We start from the raw sequence: 13,284 nt of genomic DNA on the forward strand, positions 1-13,284 counted from the left end.
ATTTTCAGTTATCACAATAACTCAAGAAAAACGTTGTGCTAAGTAGCTTAAAGAGTTCATATGTTTTATGACTCGCTCCGATTCAAAGTGGAATCGGACTGGAGTCTATGACTTTTAAGGTGGGTCGTCGTTAATAGCGGAAATTCCACATGCGATCAGCTTGCAAAGAAACGCTGAAAAGTCAACCACCGCCTCTATTGGCGGGCATACCGCCAAATGGAAATCAAAGCCAAATGGAAACACGAAGCTATCTTGCAGATGCATAGATGCACGGGGGCAATTGAAAAAAAGCGACACCAGTGCTGCTTGGGTGCAATAACATTGACATTTAGAATGCGGACCGAGACCTGGGCCATTCATAATTGCAAAAATGCCATACAGAGCGGCGAGAAAACCCCAAATGAATCCGCAACCAAAACCAAAGTCACAGATACAGATGCCAGGAAAAAAACAAAACCGAGTCGCGACACAGAAACTGCCAAGCGAAATCGAAATTGAAATCGAACGCACTGAAAGTCCACAAATCCACTAACCTTGTGCCCCGCTTGGGCCATAAAAACTGCGTATCGATTTCGTTGCATAGAGAAAAACTATTATTAAATACTGTAGGTGCAAATTATCTCTAACACTTTAAAATGGGATTATTATTGTTAGAGATATAATTAACGCATATCTCTTATAGAAGCAGTTAACACAGTCATTGAGACTTCAATAATGCTTTTCCCAAAACACGACCTTCTAATTGTCAGCTAATTTGTACCATTAAAATAAAATAATAGTTGATCGGAAGCTGCTTCTACGTCAATTAAAATGTTTCGGTGATCGTGAAAAGAGTCTTGTGTCCAAACGAAGGAAATACCAAGTACTTTTCTTAAGTGCAAGCACCGTGGTTTCTTCGTATGAATTGCAATTGGCTGTGGAGTCGTTCGGGCCAGGCCAATTATAGCGCACTTGTGCGCGGACATGTGTTGGGGGCCAAATAGCCATGGCTCCAAGCTGAGTGGGAGTGGGCCAGGATTTGTTTTTCATATCAGTCTGCCACATGTTGATGCCGCAAAATGCATTGGGCAGGTATTAAATTTCCTTTTCTGTACCTCTTCTATATTTCTTTCCTGTATTTCTTATATTTGTGCAACACGCTGCAAAGTCCTTCTATTGAATTAGGTAATATTATAAATGCGATGGCTTAAGTAACCTCGTTAAGTTAGTAAAATAATAAATCTTAATCTTAAGTGTAAGTTAAATATCTTTTAATTAATGTTCAGACCTGTAATTTACGGCTTGTGTATGTAATTAGAATAGAAAAACGCAGTTTTCACCCCATTAAACAAGTATTATTTATTAGAATAATTTCTATGTCAGAGTGCTGTCTTTCGTAACCACACACAAAAAAAAGGAAAAAACTCATCAGACTTTATTTAAAAAGTCATCAATTTATTTTTCATATTTTTCGTGTTAACAAATGCAAAGGAAATAATATACTTGTATGAGCTGGAACCTAATTTATTATTTTAGATGTTATTTTATATTTTAATTTCAAACCATTTTTTTTTTAAATTAACTAAAAGCCGGTAGTTTCCATAAGGTTTTTATTACAGCGAATTTGTTGTGTACGAATGAGACAATATCAGACGCGGAATATATTCTCTTCTCTTTTGATATAAAACCACAGTCTGGTGAAAATACTGGTGCTGTCAAGACGAACCTTGAATAGATTCGCAATCAGTCTACTATCAGTTTACTATAGAAAAGCGGATTTAACATTGGGAATAACGAAGATGTGGTTATTGTTAGGTATCGGAGTTCTGATCTTGAGTTTGGTGTGGGATACCAGACGCAAACAATGGAGAATGAACGTCTTTGAGAAGTCCAAGATTTCGGGACCATTTTCGATCCCAATAGTGGGCAATGGACTGCAGGCCTTGACTTTGAGGCCGGAAAGTGAGTTTTACTTAAAATTAGTTGATAAATGAAAAGTACTGGGATCAGAATTGCTACAGAAGAATGATAGCACAAATACGCATTATCTATAACTCTTTGCACATATTTATTTACCCTTGTAGATTTTATTCAGAGGTTTGGCGACTACTTCAATAAATATGGCAAAACCTTCCGCCTGTGGATTCTGGGCGAGTGCCTTATTTACACAAAGGATCTAAAGTACTTTGAAGGCATTCTAAGTAGTAGCACACTGCTCAAAAAAGCTCAGCTCTACCGATTTTTGAGAGATTTTCTTGGCGATGGACTTCTTTTAAGCACGGGAAACAAGTGGAGCTCTCGCAGAAAGGTTCTCGCCCCAGCATTTCACTTCAAATGCCTCGAAAACTTCGTTGAGATAATGGATAGAAATAGTGGGATCATGGTGGAGAAATTAAGAAGAGTTGCTGATGGAAAAACATGCGTCGACCTTTTCAAGTTTGTTTCGCTGGAAGCCCTCGATGTGACCACAGGTATTTGATAATTGATCATTTAAATATTAACAAGTATTTATTGATAATTTACTAGAGACCGCAATGGGTGTTCGGGTGAATGCTCAGAACGACTCGAATTTCCCCTACACAAAAGCCCTTAAGAGGTAGGTGCTGTATATCCTTCATGTACACCATGCTTCATTAAAAATCTTCTGTTTTCAGTGTGGTTTATATCGAGTCCAAGCGCTTGGCAAGTGTCTCGATGCGCTATAACTGGCTTTTTCCACTGGCGGCCCCCCTTGTTTATCGCCGATTGCAAAAGGACATTGCTATAATGCAGGACTTTACGGACAAGGTCATTCGCGAACGACGAGAGATTTTGGAGCGGACAAGAGCGGATGGCACCTACAAACCGCTGAGTACGTGAACTATAAGCATTGCCGAGCTATTATGTTGTATATATAATCTGTTTTGTAGTAATGGGAGACGAAGAAATCGGCGGCAAAGCGAAGATGACTTTGCTGGACATCCTGCTGCAAGCCTCCATCGACAACAAGCCCCTAAGTGATGTGGATATCCGCGAGGAGGTGGACGTTTTCATATTCGCCGGGGATGACACCACCACTAGTGGGGTGTCCCACGCCCTACATGCGATATCCAGGCATCCCGAAGTCCAGGAGTGCATCTACGAGGAACTAGTTTCTGTTCTGGGACCGGATCCCGACGCTTCGGTGACCCAATCCAAGTTGCTGGAACTTCAGTATCTCGACTGCGTGATCAAGGAGACGATGCGCTTGTATCCACCAGTTCCTATACTCGGAAGGTACATTCCCGAGGACCTGAACATTGGCGATAAAACCATTCCCGGCAACACAAGCATTTTACTAATGCCCTACTATGTCTACCGAGATCCGGAGTACTTTCCGGATCCCCTGGTCTTCAAGCCGGAGCGATGGATGGATATGAAAATGACCTCGCAAACACCTCTAGCATATATTCCCTTTAGTGCTGGACCCAAGAACTGTATAGGCCAGAAATTTGCCAACCTCCAGATGAAAGCGCTGATCAGTAAGGTCATTCGTCACTACGAACTGCTCCCGCTTGGCGAGGATCTCAAAGCTACGTACACGTTCATATTGAGCTCCTCATCGGGAAATAATGTTGGCCTTAAGCCGAGAACAAGAGTTAAATGATTAAGCGATACATATGGTTAATATAATCGCCTTCTCTTTTTTTTTTAATTTATTTTATATTATACGGCAGGAACAAACCTATTTTTACTGAAAATCGATACCAGTGGAAAAGTTGTCCTAATTTAATGGCCGGCTGTTTAGTTTCATTAAACTATTTGTGATAATGTACGTAATTGTGAAGGTATCTTTAAGCATTTTACATCAAAGAACTCCCGATTTCTTGCTGTGCATCCTGCGTAGTATTTTCAAATGGCTCTACCTTTTTTGGCATTCCATGACTCATCTGCTGAATCCACTTAACCCACTTCGATGTTGAAGCCGCCACCCACATGTGCGAAATTTCCATAAGCCAATTGCAGAAACCTCAGCCCCAACGATCCCAGAAAAGCTCCACAAGACAACCGACAACCAGTAACGACAGTTTTTTTGTCACAACTCCAGCATTAAAACATTCTTTACAGCCCCTGGGCACGCTCCATGCCTCCATTCCGCACACACACATACGAGTATGTACGATCGCATAAAAGTCAGGCGAAACGATCTCATCATAACTTAAACGTCACGTTGCAAAGAGCCATTAAAGTATTGGCTCCAAAGCCAAAATAAAATAAAGGAAAATTCGCTGGCGACACAGTGAACCAATGACTCCTAACGATCGCGGAGAAAAAGAGTAAAACTGCATTTTAAGAGTGTTTGGCACACTGGTTTTAAGAGAGAAACTTGAAGTGCCGGTGATTTTAGACCCGATCCGTGGATTGAGCTCGAAAGCGAAATCAAATCGAAACCGAAAGCCAAGCCGAGTTGAGGTGAGCTTCGTGTTGGTCTCTTTCAGAAGAATCCGAAAGAGAAGCTTTGGATTTTTGGCTTCTTCGGCCGGAGGTTTTATCTTTCAGTCGGTTTTTTGGCAGCCGATCGCGCGGATGAGGCTCAAAAAAAGCGGGTTTCAAAAATCTTCGAAAACTAACAACAAGTGCTAAGCGTGAGTTTTTCATCTTGGGGTACTAATTGTAATTGAAATTATAGTCGAAGTGTAAAATTATTGGTGATTGATTGAGTGAAGTGTGAGACCAATCTTGAGAAATTACTGTGTGTTTGGCCAAACTCTAAGGCATGCGAAAAATCCTTTGTGAAAAAGATACATTGAAGCCTCCCACAATTATTAGCGTGCAGAAAAATGCCCGACAAATGCTTGCCAAACGAAATTTTTATGCAAATTAAGACGCTCGTAATTACAGAGCAACAAGCTCAAATTGCCATGTACAAGCCCAAGCCAAAGTCACTTTAATTAATTTTGAAGTTTGCACTTTTAATTAAAGACGAAAAATAGAAGCGAAAAAATAAAGTTGCAATCAACATTGATTAACATAACATGAATGTCGAGCACTCACATTCGCATATCCATAAACATTCGCGGTTGCCCTGCAACAATATAAATAATAAAATAAAATCCCGACCGCAAAGTGAATCTGAAAAGCGTGGAAAAGTGACAAAAGTGCGGTTCTCGTGTGAGCTACGACCATCATCGTCGAATGGGTGTTTGCTGTTTGCTGGTGTGAAATACAAATCAGAAAATCTGGTAGCTGCATTAATTACAAATGTATTCAAATGAGCAAACAGGTGGAACACAGACAAACCAGAACTCGCAGGCTGGCGCTTAATGATTGTGCAGATGTTGAGATCTCTTGTAGGCCTGATTGATAAAATAATTGCTCCGATGACAGGCAGATTTTAATGCAACGCTTGTCTTAAAGTAAAAAAGAATAAGTTGCTGATCTTGACATGTGCGCTAATATCAACGAGTTATTAGTAAAGAAGCTAGTGGATGAACCGTTCTAAGATATCTTTAAAGGCGCTAAATGATTAGAGTGGTTTCTGAGATCATTTCCCAGCTGAGTGATCATAAGAAGTTTCTAAGGTTTTTTCAATGCTAACAAATTATCATAATGGTGATGGCTGAAGAACTCTGACATCTTTAACGCTGTCTGATCATTGGATCGTAAAATAATGATCGTAAAAGTAATATGCACTCCGTGTGGGAGAACAAATTTATATTTAATTTTCTTGTAATAACCATAATATAATGTTTCTCCTTTTTTTGTGGTAATATTGGAGATTTTACTCGATAAGCAGGAGTAAATGACCTACTGTAAATGCTTACAAACCATAATTTTAATATTCGGATATCTCTCAAGAAGAACAAGCATTATTGAGTTCCAAGGATTATGGCCTGGTAATCAATACAGTTGTTAAAGCTTTTGTGTATCAGTCGTTAGCCTAATAAGTATCAAGATCATAAACAAAATTGGAAATAAAATTGAAAGAGAATTCGCAAAACCATGACTGATCAGTTTTCGCGATCGCATAACAAAAGGTGCCAAAGTACGTAATACAATGGAAAAGTAATTAAAGTTGTTTATTCGGTAATGAGCAGTCAGCTGAAAGAACAGGAGATTGTATTGTACCTATAATACGTATCCACGGATCAAAAGTCAATTAAACTACAGACGTGCATTTATCCGCCCACGATCTGTTCAAATGTCAACAATGATCGATGGCTTAATCGGCCAGAATCGGTCGGAATCGGTGGAATCTAACATATTGACTTCACTGTCATCTAATCAGCCCAGTCCACCTCGACCCAAACACGACCGATCGCTGGTTGTCATAACCTAGCTGCAGCTCCTCTTGATCTTCGGTTCTCCAAATATGACTCAGAACTTAGCCAGCCAAACTGTAGCAAGTTGCATGCGCATGTAAGGCCATAATCGCTATGTCTAACTGCCATAATCCACCCGCTAACTGAAGGCAGCTCGGAAGGCAGCTGGCCCCAGCTTCACTTGGATTCAGATGCAGCTCTAGACCAGACTCTGACTTCCAATCGCACTTGGACTGGACAGAGTCGCTGGCTCACCTCGCACAGAAAAACATCGCACGGCACGTACTGCGGCTGCAGCGAAATAAAATCGAAAAGCATAAACAATTTATTTGTACAAAATAACTTTGAACTGTGCAGTTGCAGTTGCATTTGGAAAATGACTTAACTTATAAGCTTAGTCGCCAGTGGATGCTGCAACGCTTCAGTGCACTTTGCCTGGCCAGGAATGCGAGTCATGCACTTGGAAAGAGCAGCTCTACTGAGGAATAATTGAAAGCCCCCAAATATTTAACCATATCTCTCTACACATGAAATAGTCTAAGCGGCTATATTTTTTGGCAGTGTAATCTAAGCTAGTTTCGTTCTTGTTCGACGTGTGAAATGACCAACATCAAAGCCACGCAAACTAAACAAAGTTATACGGCGTTGGGCAACCCATGGTATGTACATATAAGTATGCAAGTTCGACCAATTGAAGATTGCACTAGAGAGGGACCCAAGTACAGAGCTGGGCATTGAGGCATACCATTGCATACCATTGCCCAAAGGTGTTCTAATGGCTGGCCAAACGAGCGATTGAACAATGCCTGGAAGTGCCTTTCGGCCTCAGATACGGCCACTCAGATATCGAATGCAGCTACAGTTACTAATTAGACAGGTTGCCAAAGATCTAGATAGGTGCGTGACTTCGAAACACATCGGAGACTGTAATTGAGAGGATATGTTGGTTATCTGCCAACCACTAAAAATGCCCGCTTTGTACGGAGATTACCTCATTTCCCACGCAGTTTGACATGCTCATCGGTCGTTAAGTAGGCTTGGAAAACCACCAAGTTCGCAGCTACTACACATTCACCGCAGACATTTAGCTCCCACCTCACCCGGTAATCGTGGTCTTTGGTTACACCCGTCCAAATCTCAGTCTCGACCCTAAAGCAAGGTTCTTTGCGGCACTCCGTCATAGCTGTTTTGACCTTTCTGTCGATTGCTTGGCCAGCATTTTCCACCATTCAGCCGACCTTAGCCAAATCTCAAAAGCCGCCAGCGAAACGCTTAATAACCTGGCCAAAAAAGGTTTGGCACACCTGAGAGGAGTTGAAGAGGCGAGAGTTGAGTGCCGGCCTGCAGCTCATTAATCGGCCAACGAACGGTAGAGCAGATGTTGATGTACTCAGAAAAATATTACTTAATTGCAAAGACATACGTACATACGTACATAAGGAAAAGCTTACAGTGAAAACAATCAGAGGAGAGCGCGCCATGTAAAATATGGAAATCTATGTAAACTCACTAGACCCAATAGATCACATAAAAGGCTCAATTATGCTGTCAATGCTAAGAGAGATACAACTTGCGCCACATTTTCCTCTGTGCCGCCGACTCCGCCTCTTTGGCTTCCCGGCAAGAAGCCGCAACACTTGAGGCAACATGGAATCTGGACAACTTGGTTACTGGCAACTTGGCAGCAGGCAGGCAGAGGCAGTCAGGCAGCAACGAAAACAAAAGTGAAAAGGTCACTAGCACCAGTTGGCAAGCAGTTGCAGTTGGAGCGGGAGGAGCAAGAGGAGCAAGAGGAGCAAGATCCCGGCTGGAGTTGTCTGAACCGAAACCAAGATATATACTTGCACTATATGTATGTGTGTACAAACAAAACACTTCAACACTCGACACTCAGCCAACTGTGGCCGCCAAGCTCAAGCGCCTTTTGATCATCGCACTCGTAATGCCAACCCAGGGGAAAAGGGTAAAAATTGGTAGTAACACGAGTGCATAACACCGAGTGGCGTTTTAAGTAAGGCAACTCTTTTAGGGATACCCTGAAAACCAATCAAAGTTTTAGTTGCATGCGCTGCAAAAAAAGATATGCAAAATATTGGAGTCTTTACCCACATAAATGTCTTTACAATTAATGTACTTAGAGATATCATTTTTGTGCAAAACTTGCACGGTGTGGGAATAAATATTGCGAAAAAATGTGTATTGCACATAAAATAAGGAATGCCAATTTATTTGACATTTTCTTGCGTTGGCCCATTCCCATTTATAATAACCGCTCCCAGGGCATCTATTCTTCGTGTCAGTCAGATTCACCAGCTTATTTCCAACTTTTATTGCCGTGGTTTTGGTTGTTTCGCTTGCTCTTCGTTTTTCCGGCTAACGAGTTTTCCGCTGGCTTTTGTGTATCTGCAACTTTATGTGAACTTACTGCTGCAGAAGCAGCCACTTGCCGGCGATCTCTTGCCCAATGCAATTCGCATTTCAATTTTTCTAAACTATTGGCCAATACATTTGGGGCTTCTCGGTACGTTTGCTCATCGTATGTACGACCGTACGATTATTTATCGCCGCAAAGAGCTTGGGAAAATCCGAATGAAATTGCAGCATCTGCTTGCTGATTACCTGCGGCTTTTCTTCAGCGGAATTAATGTAGCTTAATTGAAGCAACAGATTGAAGATCAGCAATCTCTCGGGTTGGTTGACAACTTTCCACAAGTAACATAGTGGAAATGCCGAAATGCATATTGCCAGTCACTTTCATTTTCATCTGCAATTCGATTGCCTTTCGCAAATACCCGATTTCCAGGAGAGAGGAGCAGAGCCCTAATCTACTGAAGACTCTTGAAAATCAGTTAGACATTTGCAATTACCCCGGTTATGCAATGGTGGTACATACACTGAGAGAAGTAACAGAGCAGCCATAGTTAATTCTGTATACTTATGCCGCGTAATTGAATTATGAACAGTTTATAATTTAAGTCTTTTTAAAAGTAATTACAGAGAATACATTACGTATTTACCAAAATATTCACCTTATTCAATGAGTTTATTATCTACATTTCGTTTCCTGTGTAGCTTTTAGCAATTGACATTTGGAGGGGCCTTTTGAAAGGTGAGCTCAGGTAATAATGGCCGAACAGAAGCAGCTGGAAGCAATTGCGAATGAGACCTCATCAGTCACCGGATTGAGACGTCAGCCCACCAAATATCCCCACGGCCTCAACATCACGGTGCAGACCATCGACGATGATGATGAGGGATCTGCGCAAGATCACAGTGACTACACCCGCGCCTCCGGCGAGTCGTGCTGGAGTGAGACTCAGAAATACCACATTGGAATGCTGGGGAGTCCCGAAACCCTGGCCGAACTTCAAGTTCGACGCTACAAGTACCCATTGACGGCTAATTATTATTTGAACAGCAAGCTGGAAAGGCCGGAGAAGCCCACACCCTGGATGCTGTTGGGCTATGCTCGAAGCGTGTGCAGGTGGAAGTACCTGAGGTGGCCCATTATATTTGCGGCCAGCGTTCTCCTGTTCTTCGGCCTGATCACCTACTGTCTTTGGCTTCACGATGTCAGTGTGGCTAGAGCCAAGTTGCTCCAGCGCCGCTATGAAGCCACTTTGACATCCACGAGCTCCAGCAGCAACGAGGCCTGGGATGAGGACACCACCAGCTCCACCGAAAAATCGCCCCAGGAGACCACACGACTCGAAGACGTGGACAACAGTGAGGAGAGCTCGGAGCTACCTGAAATAGCGTTTGGAGACGATGGAGACCCAGAGGTGGGAGGTGAAGATGGCGATGGCGACGGCGACGGCGATGGCGACTACGATGACACCTTGCTGCCGGCGGACAGTATTAGATTCACCTCCGGGCATCAGAACAGCTTTGGGGTACCCATCGAGCAGGACAAGAGAATGCTGCAGTTGCTCAAAGAAGTGAGTTGGAGTTGGCTTCGAATAAGGGGTTACTTTCCCCTAACTTTCTGGTGCAGTCCCAACCAAAACTGTGCTGCCAGTTAATTATCACCTGTGCCACTACTTTATTTTTCAGTTGCTGCACAAGCCCCAGGCGACACCCGCTGGCAACCAGACGCCTCTGACCCGGGTGTCCCCCACCCTGCCACCCCCCTTGTCGGCCGGTGGGCGGCCCACAGAGGCGATGGCCTTGACCACCCCCTCCACGACGAACAGTGGCTGCCAGTCGACCATGCTGCCCATGTGCCAGGGAGTGCTCGACTACGATCTCACCTACAATCGCGAGGGTGCGGCGCCGCGGGACGCCGCCTCCATGGCGGCCTACGAGAACCTCATCCGGGCCAATTGCTCCGCCAGGGCGGCTGAGTTCATTTGCGGTGCCCTGGAACCCGAGTGTCGACCTTTGCACATCGGACAGCTGCCTCCTTGTCGCCGCATCTGCAAGGGTAAGAGGGAATAAATATATCTATACAACTTAATTGAAATAGGTCTCATTTTAATAAACTACAATTTCGGTATCTTGCTTTTTGTAACATGACTTGTTTTTGCAATTGCCTAGCCATCTTGGAAGCCTGTTCCATTGCGATTTACAACTCGGATATCCTCGGCGAGCTCTTCGACTGCAACCTATATCCCGATGCCCACGAGAGCCACAAGTGTGAGGATCCCACAAGGCGCCGTGACTATTGCTACGGAAATGAGTTCCAATGCCATGATGGGAGTTGCATTCCCCAGAACTGGCAGTGTGACAAGATCAAGGACTGCCTAGGTGGCGAGGATGAGGACGAGCAATGTTTGGTTTGCGAGCCGGACGAATTCCGCTGCCGTTCAAATGAAAAGTGCCTTGTGGAAAAGTATCGATGCGATCAAAATGTGGACTGCTTGGATGGAAGCGATGAGCAGGACTGCGATGAGTACGGCTCTGGCGATTTGGCTCCATTCGATGAGTCTGAGCTGAATGCCTTTCCCAGGGTATTTTCCTATGCCAGTTTCTTGTCGCCCAACGAGACGAATGACAAGGTGTATACGTACATTACGGCCACCACCGATGAGGATGCGGGCACGGAAACCAAGTTCCAGATTCACCAGGTGGCTGCACCTGCGCCGCCAGTGAATTCCAGTGCAGAGGAAGGCGCTGGAGGACCTAAAGGATTTGGTAAGGTGACGAGCCCACCCAATTTGTCATATACCTAATACCTGCATTGCTTAGACTTGAAATAAGCTGTACTGTGTTTTTATATTTCATGCTTCAATGTGTATCTCCCGTTTGTTAGCAGTAAACTTTCGTGACAGCAAGGAGATTATGATGACCAGTGATTCGGAGAACAAGTTCAAGTATTCCCAGAGAGCCAATCGAACTTCTGTGAAATTTGGCGTGTCAGCACCCACAACTCCAGCGGCCAGAACAGCAAGTGCGATTCCCAGTTCGGCGTTGGCTCAGCAGCGCGAGAGAGCCACCAGCAGCACCACCAGCAGCACCACCAGTAGCACCACCAGTAGCACCAGTACTCCCAGCTTCAGCAGCACCACTTCAACCCGATTTAACCCACCCACACCAAAGCCCAATCCCTACGAAGTGGCAACATCCTCAGGAGGTTGTCCGCCCCACGAGCTCCGTTGTGTGAGTGGCAAGTGCATCACTGTCAGTCAGTTGTGCGATAAGGTAAGACCAGTTGTAATGCTTTTTCTCTACAAAAACAACAATCTGCCAAATACAATCAATCATACTTTTTCACGCATTTATAAGCATAATCGCAACACACAGTTATAACGCAGTTTTGCACTAACTTGCTTCAGCAAATTGATTGTCCCGATGCTGCCGACGAACTAATGTGCGTCTACCGGGAGCGTCCAAGTAGGAGGCGAACCACCTCGACCACCTCGACCACTGCACCACCCACAACATCATCAGCACCACCAGAGACCAGTACGGCAGCAACCACAGCTCCGGTGACCAGTACACGGCGTTCGTTGAGGACCACGCCCAATCGAAGTCGAAAGCCCAAGTCTTAGAGTGATGTATCTTGTATCTAATGTTTATTTATGTCTCTATTGTATCTCCCCACTTGTATTTTCACCGCTCGCTATATGTATGATAAATGATGTATTTGTAAATCTTTGTTAGTGGCTAAGTTGTCTAGTGTTTAGCGTTGTTTGACTATTTTTATGCGCGTGAAAATTGTATTTTTGCAATGAATAAAGATTAAGATGTGAGTAGCATAATGATTAACGTGAAATTGGGGTAAGTTCGGTGCGCTCATTATTTTGTACATTGTTCCAAGCAATTAATCTTTTCCATCTTCGCACCGACTAACCTTGTCAGGAACATAAGGCAACACAGAAAACATATCATTTTCTTTGTTTGATACTTTCGAAAGCCATAAACATATACTCGTGCGGACAATGCTCTAACGAAATTCAAATGAAATCGATACAATTAAAGTCGGGACATTATTTCACAACAACAACCTTGGTCTTTGGTCAGCTTGGCCCACGCATTCAAAAGACCGAGTCCATTTGGTTTGGGCAATTCAATTAACCAGTCCATTGTTATCGATTCGGTGGTGCACTGAATGCTACGGAGTCCATTATCTATATGAGTGTGTGCTTAGCTGGCTGCAGTACACTCGAAACAAAGTGGTGCTCCTGTTAATATACATTTATTATTTAGCTTTAATGGTTCATTTGCAACTGATAAAAGGGGTTGGACTTCCTGCCATTTGAAAGCAATCTTTAAGCCATCTTAAATTAATGGCAAAGATATTTTAAGTTGAATAGCGTGGAATCAAAAGAAGTAGAATTCTTTGGCTAGTGCACAGCAAAATTTATTAGGCAGTTTGACAAACAGATCCGGCTTTTATAATGCCGCCCCAAAGTTAAGAGAGACAACACTTGTCAAGGCAGATTAAATTGCAGTCTGTGGCTTTTAGAGGAACTCCTACCCGAAACTCAACTCCAGTTCAGAACTCAACTGACAGCCCCTTTCTGCTGAAAATTTTCGCTTAGGGGCTGGTGGTGGCAGATTGCGAACATTCTTCGGCTGAATA

General features: G+C 43.5%; 2 protein-coding genes across 4 annotated transcripts; both read left to right on the forward strand.

Moving 5' to 3' along the window:
- Window positions 1-1,691: 1,691 nt before the first annotated feature.
- Window positions 1,692-4,056, forward strand: LOC6541472 (probable cytochrome P450 4d21). The gene is made up of 5 exons (XM_001970136.3): window positions 1,692-1,941; window positions 2,064-2,450; window positions 2,506-2,575; window positions 2,634-2,830; window positions 2,889-4,056. Exons 1-5 carry the CDS (start codon window positions 1,779-1,781, stop codon window positions 3,602-3,604), a joined length of 1,533 nt encoding a protein of 510 aa, XP_001970172.1. The 5' UTR covers window positions 1,692-1,778; the 3' UTR covers window positions 3,605-4,056.
- Window positions 4,057-4,381: 325 nt separating this feature from the next.
- On the forward strand, window positions 4,382-12,460 carry LOC6542792. 3 transcript variants are annotated; one of them, XM_026979302.1, is made up of 6 exons: window positions 4,382-4,583; window positions 9,333-10,198; window positions 10,314-10,683; window positions 10,797-11,393; window positions 11,512-11,900; window positions 12,035-12,460. In XM_026979302.1, the coding sequence occupies exons 2-6, from the start codon at window positions 9,386-9,388 to the stop codon at window positions 12,248-12,250; spliced, it is 2,385 nt and encodes a 794-aa protein (XP_026835103.1). In that variant the 5' UTR covers window positions 4,382-4,583; window positions 9,333-9,385; the 3' UTR covers window positions 12,251-12,460. The 3 variants fall into 3 exon arrangements, with proteins under 3 accessions (XP_026835103.1, XP_001970173.1, XP_026835104.1); XM_001970137.3 differs by having other exon boundaries at window positions 11,515-11,900; XM_026979303.1 differs by lacking the exon at window positions 12,035-12,460 and having other exon boundaries at window positions 10,797-11,398; window positions 11,515-11,576.
- Window positions 12,461-13,284: the final 824 nt, after the last annotated feature.

Source organism: Drosophila erecta, unplaced genomic scaffold, assembly GCF_003286155.1.
Source record: "Drosophila erecta strain 14021-0224.00,06,07 unplaced genomic scaffold, DereRS2 tig00000055-arrow-pilon, whole genome shotgun sequence".
Classification (NCBI taxonomy): Eukaryota; Metazoa; Arthropoda; class Insecta; order Diptera; family Drosophilidae; genus Drosophila; species Drosophila erecta.